The sequence below is a fragment of the Leuresthes tenuis genome, unplaced genomic scaffold (assembly GCF_036924035.1).
Source record: "Leuresthes tenuis unplaced genomic scaffold, fLeuTen1.0.hap1 SCAF_10, whole genome shotgun sequence".
In the NCBI taxonomy this organism is placed as follows: domain Eukaryota; kingdom Metazoa; phylum Chordata; class Actinopteri; order Atheriniformes; family Atherinopsidae; genus Leuresthes; species Leuresthes tenuis.
This window is the reverse complement of record NW_027325364.1, coordinates 10,676,185-10,689,813: the sequence shown is the minus strand read 5'-3', so window position 1 is coordinate 10,689,813 and position 13,629 is coordinate 10,676,185. Positions and strand designations below refer to the sequence as shown.

At 42.3% G+C, this 13,629-nt stretch overlaps 3 protein-coding genes across 5 annotated transcripts in view; 2 read left to right on the top strand and 1 right to left on the bottom strand.

Moving 5' to 3' along the window:
• Positions 1-4,113, top strand: part of erfl1 (Ets2 repressor factor like 1) — a 38,199-nt gene extending 34,086 nt beyond the window's left edge. Inside the window, exon 6 of the mRNA XM_072393257.1 lies at positions 1,532-4,113. Within this exon, the coding sequence (XP_072249358.1) occupies positions 1,532-2,349 (818 nt within the window). The 3' untranslated portion in view covers positions 2,350-4,113. The remainder of the gene's footprint in view (positions 1-1,531) is intronic.
• Positions 1-13,629, bottom strand: part of LOC140316197 (trypsin-1-like) — a 309,543-nt gene that overhangs the window by 173,819 nt on the left and 122,095 nt on the right. The window lies entirely within an intron of this gene.
• Positions 7,785-13,629, top strand: part of arhgef1 (Rho guanine nucleotide exchange factor (GEF) 1) — a 40,037-nt gene continuing 34,192 nt past the window's right edge. The window contains exon 1 of one of the 3 annotated variants that reach the window (XM_072393898.1): positions 7,785-7,983. In XM_072393898.1, the coding sequence (XP_072249999.1) occupies positions 7,969-7,983 (15 nt within the window). In that variant the 5' untranslated portion in view covers positions 7,785-7,968. Of the gene's footprint in view, positions 7,984-8,585; positions 8,666-13,629 lie in introns of those variants that run through there. The other 2 variants (XM_072393899.1, XM_072393900.1) reach the window with 2 other exon arrangements.

The following is a 13,629-nucleotide window of genomic DNA, read 5'->3' as shown; positions in this document are numbered from 1 at the left end:
ATGAGAGTAGTTAGTGCCTCTTAAGTGCACATGTAAAATCAGAAACTATCCAATAACTCAGAGACATGAGGAGGACAAAGATAGCTGACATAGAGGTTGTTTGTGCAGTGTACAGGCAGAAAACAGACCTTAAACAAAGGATGGAGGAGGTGGTAGAGAGGGAAAGGAGGACAGCAGAGAGAGGAATGAGGATATGGGAAGGCATGAACATTTATTGTTAAAGGAAATAAGAGAGATGGCTGTCCCATAGCAGCTGCAGTGAGGCTGTGCTTCAGGTGAGAAAGGCCAGGTTAGCTTGTGAATTATGAATGTCAGCAGTGGTAGGCAACAAGTTTAGAGAAATCATCCAGCTTTTCAGCACGATCATTCACATTTGTCCTCCTTTGTCTCAACACACACGCACCAATGAATGCAACTTGGAACAGCCGGTGCATTAACGCATCCGTTTTCTTTGTATCTCTGCACGCTCTGTATGTGCATGAGAATGCACACAAATCTGCAGAGCTCGAGAGGTAGCGTATAGACAGAATTACTCACACAGAGATGCAACCCTCATCACACAACCTGCACCCGTCTACCTCCTCCCCACTCTGTTTGTCCTCAGGTCCTATTCCCCCCTTCTTCCCTTCTCATCCTCCTCTCCCTCCCATGTGTCCCCGCTGTCCTAATCCCTTCCCAGGCAGGAAGGCCCTAATTGAGGGTGCAGGCTTCAGTTTGTGGCCTGTGGGCGCCCATTACTGTGTTTTCATAAGCAAGTGAGGCCTGCCTGACTGATTCAATATTCATGTGTCTGCCAGCTACTCCTGGCCCAGCACGCAGAGACTTCACCACTGTCAAATTAGCCCTGCATAGTAAATAAGTGAGTGAACGAGAGAAAGAGTGAAGCTGGGAGAGGTGGAGGGTGCAGCAGAGACAGAATCTCTGAGTTGGTTGTCATTTGGAAGGAAGTCGAGTGGGTTGAGAGGGAATACTTTTGTTTGTTCATTAAAATTGAATCACCTCAGACTTACCCCCTTTTTTGGTTATGGAATGATGCTAACAAGGAACTGAATTAAAATGTGGTGCAGTATTTGATTTAAAAATGTTTAATCTAGAGTGATACAGTGGCATGTCAGAACATGAGATAAACATTATTTCTCAGCCAGGCTTTTCAACGGTGCAACTGTGAATATGTGCCGTCAAATCAGGGGCTGAGTTTCTTCAAATATTTATTTTCCAACACATAGTGATGATCAGCCATTTGGAAGATTTAAACTCCAACTGATTGCTTTTCACTGCAATGCAGAATATTTGTGCTCACGTCTGTCTTGCAGTAGTGTGTAGTGGGTGTACTACACAGTACTGGCATGCATAAAAGAACCATCAGATTTTTTTGTTGAAAGCAACTGTGCCAGAATTAGCCCCCGTGGCCCCTGATTAGAATTGCTAATACCACTGACTATAATTAGTGTACATGCTTGGATGGTGTATGTCAGGAAACCTTTGCCCCTTCTGAGAGTTAACCTCCATCTCTGGATCTTCTCTGTCCTAGGTGCTCCATGCTACTCCAAACCCCCGTCCCTGCTGGGCCCGTACCCTCGCAACCCACCATTTGACTACCCTTGGGGCTTCAACCCCTACCTTCCAGGGGCCTTCTCTCTCAATAACTGCCCCAAACTGCCCTCTGGCTCCCTCTACCCCTCCCAGTTTTACCCTAACCCTTTGCAGAGCAGCCTTTCCCAGCTGCCTCACCCCTTCTCTGCCCTGCTGCCCCCAGGGGAGGCAGGTGGGGGTGAGAGGGGAGCAGCAGGTCAAACTGGTGGGACAAACGGCACGGCGGGCGGTCAGCCAGCCAGACTCTGCCTGCCTCCTTACCCGGGAAGCCTGTTGTTGGGTCGGACAGACATTGGCAACGGGGCGACACTGGAGGAGAGGGAGCGGGTGGAGGCCAATCCTCCAGGCACGGGGCTGAGTCTGGGGCTGGGAGCGGTCAGCCTGGGAGCTGGGACTGGGACAGGCCAGCAGAGCCCCACAGAGAGAAGAGGAGGGGTGAAGCAGGACCCAGAGTCAGACTCAGACCTGGAGATAACGGATCTGAGCGACTGCAGCTCAGAGAATGAGAACGAGCATGAATTTGGCATCGGCAAGGATTCCAGCCTGGCGAACCGATCGCAGCTTGTATTGGATGGAAAGAAAGGGAGTGTGCTGCCGCCCATCACCTCTCTTCCCCCGCCAGTGTCCCCTCATCCTCTGAAGAGCTTGATGCCCATCACCCCTCCTCCCCCATCCTTGCCTCCATCTCTTTCCCCTTCCATGGCTCTGCATGAAAGACACAGGGAGACAGAGACTCTTAAAATGATACACAGCTAAGACATTTTCTGATGCGTCCATCACCTAACCAGTCTGTGCTCCTATAACTCTCTTCTTCTCTCCTGTCATTCTGATGAACCTTTTCTGCTTTGAATGATTAAATCTTCTGTCACACTTGATGAATAGTTTTTCCAGCAAAAGCAGTTACGTTCTTTACTTCTAAAACTATTGTTTGCCTGTTTCCTGTGTGAGTTTTTAACTTTAACAGCACTCTGTTACACTGTTGTCTCATCCAGCTTGGAATATATTGGAAGATCAGTTTGTAGCGTGTTGGCTGGCAGTTTCGCCAGCTTGTCCTTTCTGTTTTGATCCTTCGCACCGAACTTTTGCCCCAGGTTGCCAGCAGAACTCTTCAATTTGTTGTCTGATCGCTGCAGAGAGGGTAACGAGGTGATAAATTACAACACAGCATTGCCTGCCTTGCCAAACATCAACAAACAGCATCCTTCTACTAACAGAAAAACAAGAAATGCTTAAATTGATCCAAGTTTTCAGATATCTTCTAATTCTTGAGATTTATAAGTGCTTCAAAGACATATGCAAATATTGCCATCTAGTGGCCATTTTAGTCAAAGAATCACCTCCTTTTGCGATCCTCTGAACGAAACTGTTGCCCCTCATTCACTGTTCATTTTGCACTTTTTTTATGTGCCTGTTGTTTTTTGTAGTTTCATTTAAATGCTAAAAATCCATATTTTAATCGCGTTAAGTGTGTCAGTCTGTGAATATTTAATTTGTCTGGTGGTTTCCTGCACATTTATTATGTTAATATTTTTTATTATTGGAAAGAAAAAGAGAGCAGAGGGAGCTGGACCAATTTAAAATTTGTATTAATATTTCTGTGTATATATTTTAATATGGTGTATATGACATTTAATTATTATTCACTATGATAAGATTTAGCTGTATTGTTGTGATTTAATTCAGTATTTAAACATGTTGGAAAATTATAAGCTTAGGTGTATCAAAGTTTAAATTATTGATGGCAGAAGATCTGCACTCTGAAGATGTTGTTCTATGATGAGGACAGAGTTCATGCTGGGAATTGTCTCTGATTTCCTCCACCCCGTTTAATTGTGCCCTTTGGTCATTTTTGCCAGATGCCCAGTGAACAAACCCTTTGGGTTCTAAAAACATGCTGGTAGACTTATTTTTCTAGTTAGCATTCACCCAGTGTAACTGTAATGTAATTAGTCAAATGTGAATAATATTGGTCTTTGCATTTCTTTCTTAAATCCTCCCCCAAAAATGTGTTTTGATTATTTTTCAATCAATGCAATTCGCCCATGCCAGCAGCAGCAGGGTAAGTTGGTTTGCTGCAAGACATTAAGCGTTGGAAAAAATATTTCCAAAAACAGTTTATCTTTGCTCTTCCCCAAATCTAATGAGCAGCATCCCTTCTACAGCCCCGTCTCTCAGCACAGAGTGAGCACTATTGTACAGTTTCTTAACCTTTGCAGCCCATGGTTTGTCAAACAGTGGCGGTTTAACGATCAATTGTGAAAGCTCTATTGTAAAGTTGATGTAAAGCTCTATGTTTGTTGAGTTGTTCTGGGAAAAGGCCTCCGTTCACCTCCATGTGAAGAACACTAACCCCAACAGCTGTAAATACCGTTTCCTTTGTGTGCGTATGTGTTTGTACACATCCAAAAATGTCAATGCAGTGAGTTCACCAGTCATCTTTCTTTGTTTTACTGTAAAGAGGAAAAGTGGAAAGTGCAAAAAAGAACAAAAAGATGAATATCTTCAAAAGCAATAAATATTATTCTGGATAGTGGGCTGTTGTTCAGTTTGTTGAATGCATTCATTGTGTGAGAGCATCGACAAAAGGTAAGTGGGCTCAAACATGAAATTTCTTTGTGATCTTTGATTTTCTTTGCAGTATTTAACCCAATTAATCAGTTAGTTGGTTCTAATAACAAAAGATAATCACTTGTGTGAATGTAACAGTAAATTTATTTACTACTTGACCAATTCATGTCAACAGTAGTTTTTAGTAAATTAAATAATTTAATAAATATTTCAGATTTAGCGACCATTATCTGCTGAATATCAGTTTTGGTTGTTGGTTATCGGTTGCGCTTAAATTGCCTCCGAGTTCAGTTATTGTTGCTTTTGTGTGTGTGTGTGTGTGTGTGTGTGTATGTGTGTGTGTGTGTCCCGCTGTGGAGAAATCTACACTTCGACAATGATTTAATGATTCTGGAATAGTTTTCATTCCTCAAAACAAATACTTTTGCATATTAAAAGCAACCAGTTTGATTATTTCACTGCAAACTGGGAAAGACTTCGACTGAGAGGCTTCTTCCTTCTTTTGATCAGGTCGTATTCTTAAAATGAAAGAACTGATTGAACAATCAGATTACTAAGAGTAATCTACAAACTCTAATGCTGAGAATGTCTTGAACGTTTCTGAAATTGAAAACGCACAGCAGAAAAAAATTAAAATAAATCATGCATTTTTAATCTTACTTCATTTATAAATTCTGTTGATGATAAGATGCCAACTGTGATTGTGGCTAATTTCATGTATTTAAGCCATAGTTTTCCTGTTATACAACATAATGCCTCTGCTATTAATAAAAAGAAGAAAGATTACCTATGCCATAGTTACACCGACTGATTCAAAGATACACATTTTAAGGTCTAAAAGGGAATTTCTACACTCAAATTATTTTGGTCTTCTGTTCTATGACTTTCCTGTGCCATTGGTCCAACTAATGCTAAAATGAACAAATCATTCATCATTTCTTAAATAAAACAGCCCCTTTGTGTCCCATCATTGTCTCACTGCAAAGAGGTTCCTGTTTCATTTATGTGGCACAGAATCACAAGATAAGTAAAACCTCGCTGCACTATCAAGGGAAACTGCCCACACAGCAAGCAAAAGAAAAAAAACCCTGACTGCTTTGAATGCGTCACAAGTTGTGAAACGCAACATGCACAGACTTCATCCCTTTTCTGATAAATTGTCCCTCACATCCTTCTCTAAAACAGAAATGGTGATACGCATTGAGGTGATGTGCAAGGCCTGAAATGACCTTGAGGTCAGTTTAGACATTAATGTCATGGCAGAGTAATCTCGCATTCTAACACCAAATAAAACGACATTATGACCTTATGCAAAATACACCTGACGGTTAAAATGTGTGACAACAAAATCATAATCTTCTTTTTGACCATGAAGGAAGTAATGAGGAGCGCTGCAGCAGACTGAGAAGTTGAGTCTTTCAGGAAGGAAGGTGGTTGGAAATGACAAGGTCATTGTCAGATTGCATGTTATCGTCCACCAGAAACACACTGTGTGTTGCTTTGGTGTTAATGATCCCTTACACATGATAACATGTACTTGTTTGACACTCTACGTATATCATTGTTCCAGTAAATGTTAGAAATGGGCAATTTTCTCAGGACTTCATGAGTAGAACAATACATTTTGCATTTCCATTCTTGTCATATGTAAACAAGAAGTTTACATCCTTTTAGCAAAGATCTGGAGATTTTTAGAAGTGCACAATATACCACACTGTGAAAAGTTTTTTTCTTTTTTTGTCTTTTTCTATGTATTTCCAGGAAACAAGTGATAGGTGCAGTGATTCACTGAACCATATGCAAACTTATGTGGAAATATAGGATAAAAAGGCAAAGACAGAGTTTTTCCAATTCCAATGAACTCAGAAGTTAATATTTAGTATGACCCTGCTTATTCTTCAATGCTCCTAAACCCTCTAAGACAAGCTTTCCTGTAATTTTTTGAAGTAGTCAGAAATAGTTCTGCAGGCTTCTTGAAGGACATCCCGAAGCTCTACTTTGGGTGTTGGATGCCTTTTGTTCCATTCTCTGTCAGGATGATCCCACACTGCTTCAACAATGTTGAGGTCTGTGTTCTGCAGGGGATTCGTCCCTCTTTAAGCTTTTTTGTGTCATTTGGCATAGCTCAGCCTTTTCTCCCTGTTTCCCTTCCTTAAGAATGGCTTCCTGACAGCCACCCTTCATGGAGACCATTTCTGATGAGACTTTGGCCAACAGTAGATGGATCAACTGAAGGCCCAGATGCATCTTTCAGGTCCTGTGTCAAGACTTTACTGGATTCTTTTATCTTAATTTGTGTTGTTATTTCTTAAGGACATCGCTCTCAGATACTGTTCACCTGTAGATAGTTTTTCAGAACTGGCACTTCTTACTTTGTCCTCCACTTGTCCAGTTTGCCGTTATTTTTTTTAAGGAAACACAGGTCACAAGCTGAGGTATACCAGGTTTTTGGTTAAAATCTCTTTGGGAATCATCTTGTTGGTGCAAAAATACATCATCATTGTGTTTTTATTTTTTTGGATACAACAAAAGAAATTAAACAAATGAGGCCTTTGTGTGTAAAGATACCATCAAAACAGGTTCTTTACCAAGTCGTCTGTTATGCGTTGACATGACACTGGTTTGGCGAGTTAGGTGTTTTTTATGCTCGAATGATTCATAGATGAGTGTTGTGTTAAGTGGCTTTAAATCAACACACTCATTCTTGTGAAAAGTGTTAGATAAAAGAACTGGACTGGACTGATATTGAGTTAAAGCAACCAATGTCCAAACTAAAACTTTGAAACACCTTCAGAAACCCTGGAAAACTGTTCATTCAAATGTTTGAAAAAGCTGCGATATAAGCTTGCTCACTACTTGCGTTACTTCTTGTTTTTAACATCACTCAGCAAAATTTGGGAGAAGAAGGTGGGTGCTATACTTCTGAGGGCATTGTTATTTGATGGAGGATTTCAGCTACTCAAAAATCTGAGCCCTCCTCTGAAATACTGAGGGATGGAGATTTTCACCATTTGGTTTTGGCTGCTTGGCCCTTGTGCACAGAGATCACTCTGAATTCTTTGAATCTTTTCATAAACATACCGCAGATCATTAAATCACCAAGTCTTTGCAATTTTACATTGCTTACATCGGTTCTTAAACTGTCAAACCATTTGCACACGCAGAGAGGCGTTCCCCCTCTTTCTCTTCACTTCTGAAGCACTCAGCTTCTCTTTTGTGAGAGGTGGGTTTTTTTTTTTAGTCTATTTTTTAGGGTTGCATATCACTTTACAATATACTGTTGTCCTACTACAACATTTTTTGCACAACTTTTAGAAAAAAGACGAGGAACTCTCTTTGAGGTATTAGTATGTTTACCTGGACACGTTTTAGTGTTATGCTTCCACCACTTCTGATCTGACAGTTCAGATGGATTCGTTATGCTTTTATAGCTGAAGAAAATGCAGATAGGCTGAGTCGTGACGATGTTTGCCCACAGTGTGGCGCCAGGAGGATGGACTCGATAAGAAGCACGACTCTAGCAGGGAGTGAAGTTTGATCTGGGCGCCGAACTCTGTAAACAGTTGAAACCTTCATTTCACAAACAGTTTTGAACTGTTGGCTTGTTTTCCCCAGACAGCTGTTCATAAAACAGCTGTTACTTCCCCAGAGTAACATCACAGTAGTTTGTTTGTAAATTATAGTAATATAATGGATAGATAACGTCACATATCAAGACAAAACACCTGCATTTATTGCACAGTTTGAACCAGCTGTAGTAAATTCCAAATGCTTTCCTGTCTTGGCAAAAAATACACAACTAAATGAATGGTACTAATCAAGGTAAAGTGTATAACAGGCAGTATATTTATTACAGACAATTCGTGTTTTTCAAAGAAAGTCTTGATTTGTTTTATAGGAAATAAAGGACTAATTGAATGGGGGGAAAAGACAGCGTTTCCTTAAATACTTTTTTTAAAATAAAAAAAGATAGTTTAAAACAATCTTATTTTACTAAACAGACATATTGTGTTTATAACCAGCACAACGCTTTCACTCTAGATCCCAGACGCATATTACAACACTCAAGCGAATTATAAATCGTAAAAGAGACATAAACACTGCGTAACAAAGGCCTTAATGTTTCTTGGCACAGTTTTGTGTGACAGAGAGGGCTCAGCGGGGACGAGTTACTGTGTAACACAGTGCGGAAACAAGCCGTTTAGATGGGATACTTTTTTTTTAATTTGACAAGTCAAGCCGTAAAAAAAACACACATGAGCAGAGTTACATCGTTGCCAGTTGCATGTCACACGGAGTATCGTTTTTTTCCCCCCAGTCATTCTCAGACACTATATTGTTACTTTCCCCCCTCTGCTCGTTACCCCGACTTTTTTTTCTTTTCTTTTTTTTTTTTTTTTTGATGTGTACTTCCGCGTACTGTGTTTTTTCCCACTGACACACGGCAACTTTCGAACAGGAAATCCATTAGACGCTTCTCCCGTCTTTTTCTCTGTATTTACGGGTAAGTACACCATTTAAACACAACTCTAATGAAGATTACGAGGCGTTTGAACTTCTATAGCTTTGTCGGGCATATTTTAAAGTCGTCACGGACATTTGTTTTACCGAGAGTAATTGCTTAACCCCTCCACCCCACCCCACCCCCCCTTTCACAGCCCGAGCAGCAGACGGTAGCGTCCGCATACAGGAATGCTGTTCTCGGATGGCTGCACGGCAGCTCGCCCTCTCTGGACAATGTCGATTTGATAGCGGTTTTATTTAACGTTTTCGTCAGTCTCTTCTCCACAGGCTCAACGTTTGGCTGTTTTAAACCCCTTGCATTGCGTGTCAGAAGCATGGAGGTTGCGGAGAGCTGGGGTGAAACTGCTTCAGGTAGCAGAGTTGTGTATTTTCTGGCAAACCCATCGAGGATTTATGCGGCGCTTTTAGGTTTTTATCCCAAACCGCAAATCAGTTTAATATATCCAAAGGGAGTTGTGTTGTGTCATGGGCTGTCAGTGGGAAGTTTATGGCAGGTGACCCGTGCGATCTTACGTTGCTTTTAATCTACTTTAAACAGTTTTCTATTAGGATTTATCAGGCGAACATCTGAAACTGACCGACTGAGGATAAATGTCGGCAAAACTGATTTGGCTTTTCTGGCAGCGACTCATGGAAATTTGTCCAGCTGGTTGTCAGATTTGGACAAGTTTGTCATGTTTGGATTCGAGCCAATTTGTGCCTTACAATGGGCTAATTTACCCACATTCAAACCGACATCGGACCATGTTTGATGACATGAATGTGGGTGATATCCACGTCAAGTTCAAGTTCAGCACCGCACACTTTAGCCTGTGATCTTTGGCTGATTGTGGGACTCAGACTGTAAATGGGATACATTTCTTTTTTGTTCTGATCTTCCAGACTTAGGCCTCTATATGAACCCCAGCCAGCTGCCAGTGTGGCTTGATTGTTTTCATAAAAATAGAGCATTGTATCCTTCTTCATAAAGTTTTTCATGCCATCCCTATGTGATACAAATAAGCACACAATCACAGGAGCTCTCAGCTTTTTGATTAAAAGGACTCGGATAAGCGTTGCCAGATCTAATCCTTTGTTTTCCTCTCGTTTATTTGTCAACACTGTTTTTGCACAACATGAAAGGAGGCTTTAAGTGGCGAGTCCCTCCTTTCCTGCCATTCTGGATCACTCACTCATCAGATCAGACTATAAAGAGCGGCGGGCTTCAGTGCAGACAGGGTTCAATGATTAGTGTCTGCGCATGATTGATTGCCAATGACGATTTCGCCTTGTGAAACAGAGGACTTTGCCAAAGCAGAATTGCAGAGTTTCACGTGTATTCGCTGTACATTTAGTACAATTTGATTATCTTTCTAATCGCAGACTAATGATACGGTTGAGTGTGCCAGTAAGTTGTCAAATTTGTATTAATCACAGAGCAGGTCGTCGGACCAGTTCCTTATTAAGACTGTCGCACCTCCAGTGTCGAGAAGCCTGAGCTCAGTCAATGCAGCTTGAGACTCCACAGAATGTTAGTAACGTTTTAGGTTTGCTCGTTATTAGACGTGCGTAAAGGACGTTGCAGCTGGCGGTTTGGGCGACTGTGACGTATTCCAAGCCAGGGGCTGCGCCCCAGAGGCCCCATGTGAAGCAGGCCCTGCCACTTTGTCACTTCCTGCTACGCTCTGTTAGACAAGAGGAGCACTGCACTTGTCGTCTCGTTCTCTCCTCACGTTTTTACAAGTGCAGGCTTGTCTGGAGCCCAAAGGCTACCTTCTCTTCCTTTTAAAGGAATGTTGGCTATTTAATCCGAGTTGTTCTCTCCTTCCATGTCTCTCAGACTCTCTCTGTTGTTATAGGCCTGCATAAACTCACCCACATCCAGACGCTTTTAACAGATGTCAGTCTCAATGAGAGATGCCCAAGAGCTGGAATGACAGGTAATGGCACCCACAGTTGAACAGCCAAGGGGTGTCCTAAGGGCCTGGAGCGGTGTTGCTGGCAAGCTAGTAATTTACTGTGGTCGGGCACGGACTTCAAAGGGGAACGCAGGTATTCTTCTCTGGCTGCAGCTAGTTTGACGAACAGGCAGCAGATAATGAGAGACAGAGCGCACCGTGCTGCTCTTCTTTTCTCGGCAGGTCAGTTGTGAAATACTATTGACTCCTCCTGAATGCGCTCAGGGGGTGAGGTGGAGTGAAGTTACAAATAAGTGTGCGGGGGAGTGCATAGGAAGGTGGTTATAGGTGTACAAAAGTACGCCTGATAACACAGCTGTGACGTGCCACTGTTTGTTTCTGCGGTGTTCGTACAGATCACGCATGGATCCGAACACAGCAGAGGCTGCCATCGCGCCATGTCGTCACGGTAGATCATTTTGAAGAAAACACGGGTGTGATGCTTCAGCGGGATTTGTGGTAGTTATTCAGTAATTAACCGGGTCAGCCTCAAACAGAAATCTCCTTGTGGTTTTTTATTCATGTTGCATCGGTTGGATTTTCAGTGCTCACCGACATTTTTTTATCAGAGGAAGTCACATTGTGGTCAGAAGCCTCATTTGTGCATGAGACGGATCGACATAAACCGTCAAAAAGAACGGAGAGAGAGTTGCAACACAAAAGACACCCTGTGACAGGTGTGAGCAGTGAAATGAACAATGACTGAGCTCCTGCTGTTCCTATGATTTTATCCAAAGTGCTCACTGCTGGAGTCCAGCCTTCAAAGGTAACTCCAGCCCTTAGGTGAGCTGATCTTTGCCATTTTAGCATAATCATTGACATTTTTGTGTTGGCTGTCAAAGGTGGTCACACCACAAACCTAAAAGTAGGGCAACTAATTTCAAACAGTGTTCCGAACCAGCAGATTTCTACTTTGATCATCAGGAACTGATTAGTATTTAAAACAAAAGTAAGTTTTTTCATATTCTAAGAACAGCCTCAGTAACCACAGACAGTAGTATAGATGAGGATAGCGCCAGGTCATTTGAATTAAGAAAAAGTAACGCCTTTATTTAAGATAAATGTTCAACAAATGGTCCAAACCCAGAAATACAAGCTGTAGTCTCCCAAATCAAATCACAGGTAATGCTGCACAGTCTGCACCGGGGACTTTAGAAGGATTTATATGAGTAAGGTAACTATAGTAGTTCAGGCTGACACCCCATAAAAGCACTAAGTATAACACCCCTGCTGCAAGCTCCATTGACAAAAACTGTGCTTTCTTTTATTTTTTATGCTTTTTAGTCCTTGCAGCTTGACGTGGACCCTTTCAAAAGGACAGGATCTGTTTATAAGATGTCTCCACCGTAGGTTTCTGTCTCTCTGCTGTAGTCTTTTCGCAGTCCCTTGCATTGGTAATTGATGTAGATGAACTTAGTGACAGCTTTTGACTCTGGTGTTTCTCTGGTGATGTTCGCAACGTTCACTCCTGACCTTTTGTTCAGACCACCTGGCTCCCTGCTCAGTAAAAGTTGCAAAGAAAGTCAGCGAACGCACCAATGTGCGAACGTGTCAGCAAATACTCGCAGGCTTGAATTGCATCTTCATACTCTTCTCGGAGGACTCTGCTGCTTTCCACTTGCTCGATGATTTTCTGGATATATCCCAGTGCACACGTTAGTGATACCAACCCAAAATGAGACATCAATGGAGCCTCGTCTGCCCTTCTCGACATGCTCTAAAGCAAGATGCAGCCATTTCCATAGCTTGCTTTCTGCTTCCTGTCCAGCATAGAGGTACCAAGGTGTGCTCTGTCTAAAAATGCAGAAACATGAAATTTGGCTCATCTCGCCCAGCTTGATTACCTTTGGACATTAAAGGTCTCTTTTCCCAACAAAGGCTCCATCGCTTGTGATTTGCTCCGCCCTTTGACGCAGTGTTTCACCGCTGTTCAGCAGCCACATGGTGTCGGCTCATTCATAGGACGGGTTAAGGTGCCTCACACAGGCAGCTCAGTGTATTCACCTGCCAGTCTCTGTCATCTCTCTGCTGCCAGAGCAGATAAGACCTCCTGCTCGCCTCGCAGCATGTGTGGTCCAAGTGTGTGTGTCTGAGACGTGTGACGGAACCGTGTGTGCGGTCGCGACATCACCTCACACACCCGAATGACCTCTTCAGGGTCCAAAGTGGATGCAGCCCGGTCCGAAAGTGTTCCCGCACTTGATGTTGAAAGTTGTTTCCAGTGGCAGCTTGTTTCTTGCATGCTCCGAAAAGAGGAGTAGAAAATGGAAAGAGTTACATCCATCTCTCCAAGTGTGAGTCAGAAGGACGGTTGGTAAGCTGGTGTGACGGAGAGTGTGCGAGCGAGAGGAAACAGAGAATGAGCTCTTTCATTTGAGGGTTGGAGTGGAAAAAAATGAGACTAGACTCCACAGACGATGTTTACTCTTGAGGAGTGAATGAATTGGGGGGGTTGTGGGGGTGAAAGCTCCTTCAGTGAAGTGGGTGTGTGGAGACCCTGTGCTGGCTGTGTTACAACATCCTGGCCTTTACAAACAAGGAATCTTGTATTTGTCACATTGAAATAAAAAATATGCCACTTGGCATAAAATATATGCATCATGTTAAAACTTCTACATTAGAGTAAGTCACTATTTCTCACATTGAAAGGATTACAGAAACACAGCCTTTTACGTCCTTCGACTTCACAGATTGGTGTAAACTTGGCTTTTTTTTCTTCTTTTTTTCTTCCTGTGTACCTGTCTTGATTTCTTGTGCTTTAATCAAACACAAACGCGCAAAGGAAAAGTAATCGGGGACAGAAAGAAAGAAACCTCATAAAAAGCAAGTGAGAAGAGATCCCTGGACCTTAAACTTTTATGGGAAGAACACTGGAACGTGATTAATGTGACATACTGAGAATAATTTGGATACCTTTCTTGTTAGATGGAGCCTGAGATTCTCAAAGCCTGAGTTAGGAGGTAAGAGCCTTAAAATAGGCCACTGATAAGTGATAGAAACATTTGAA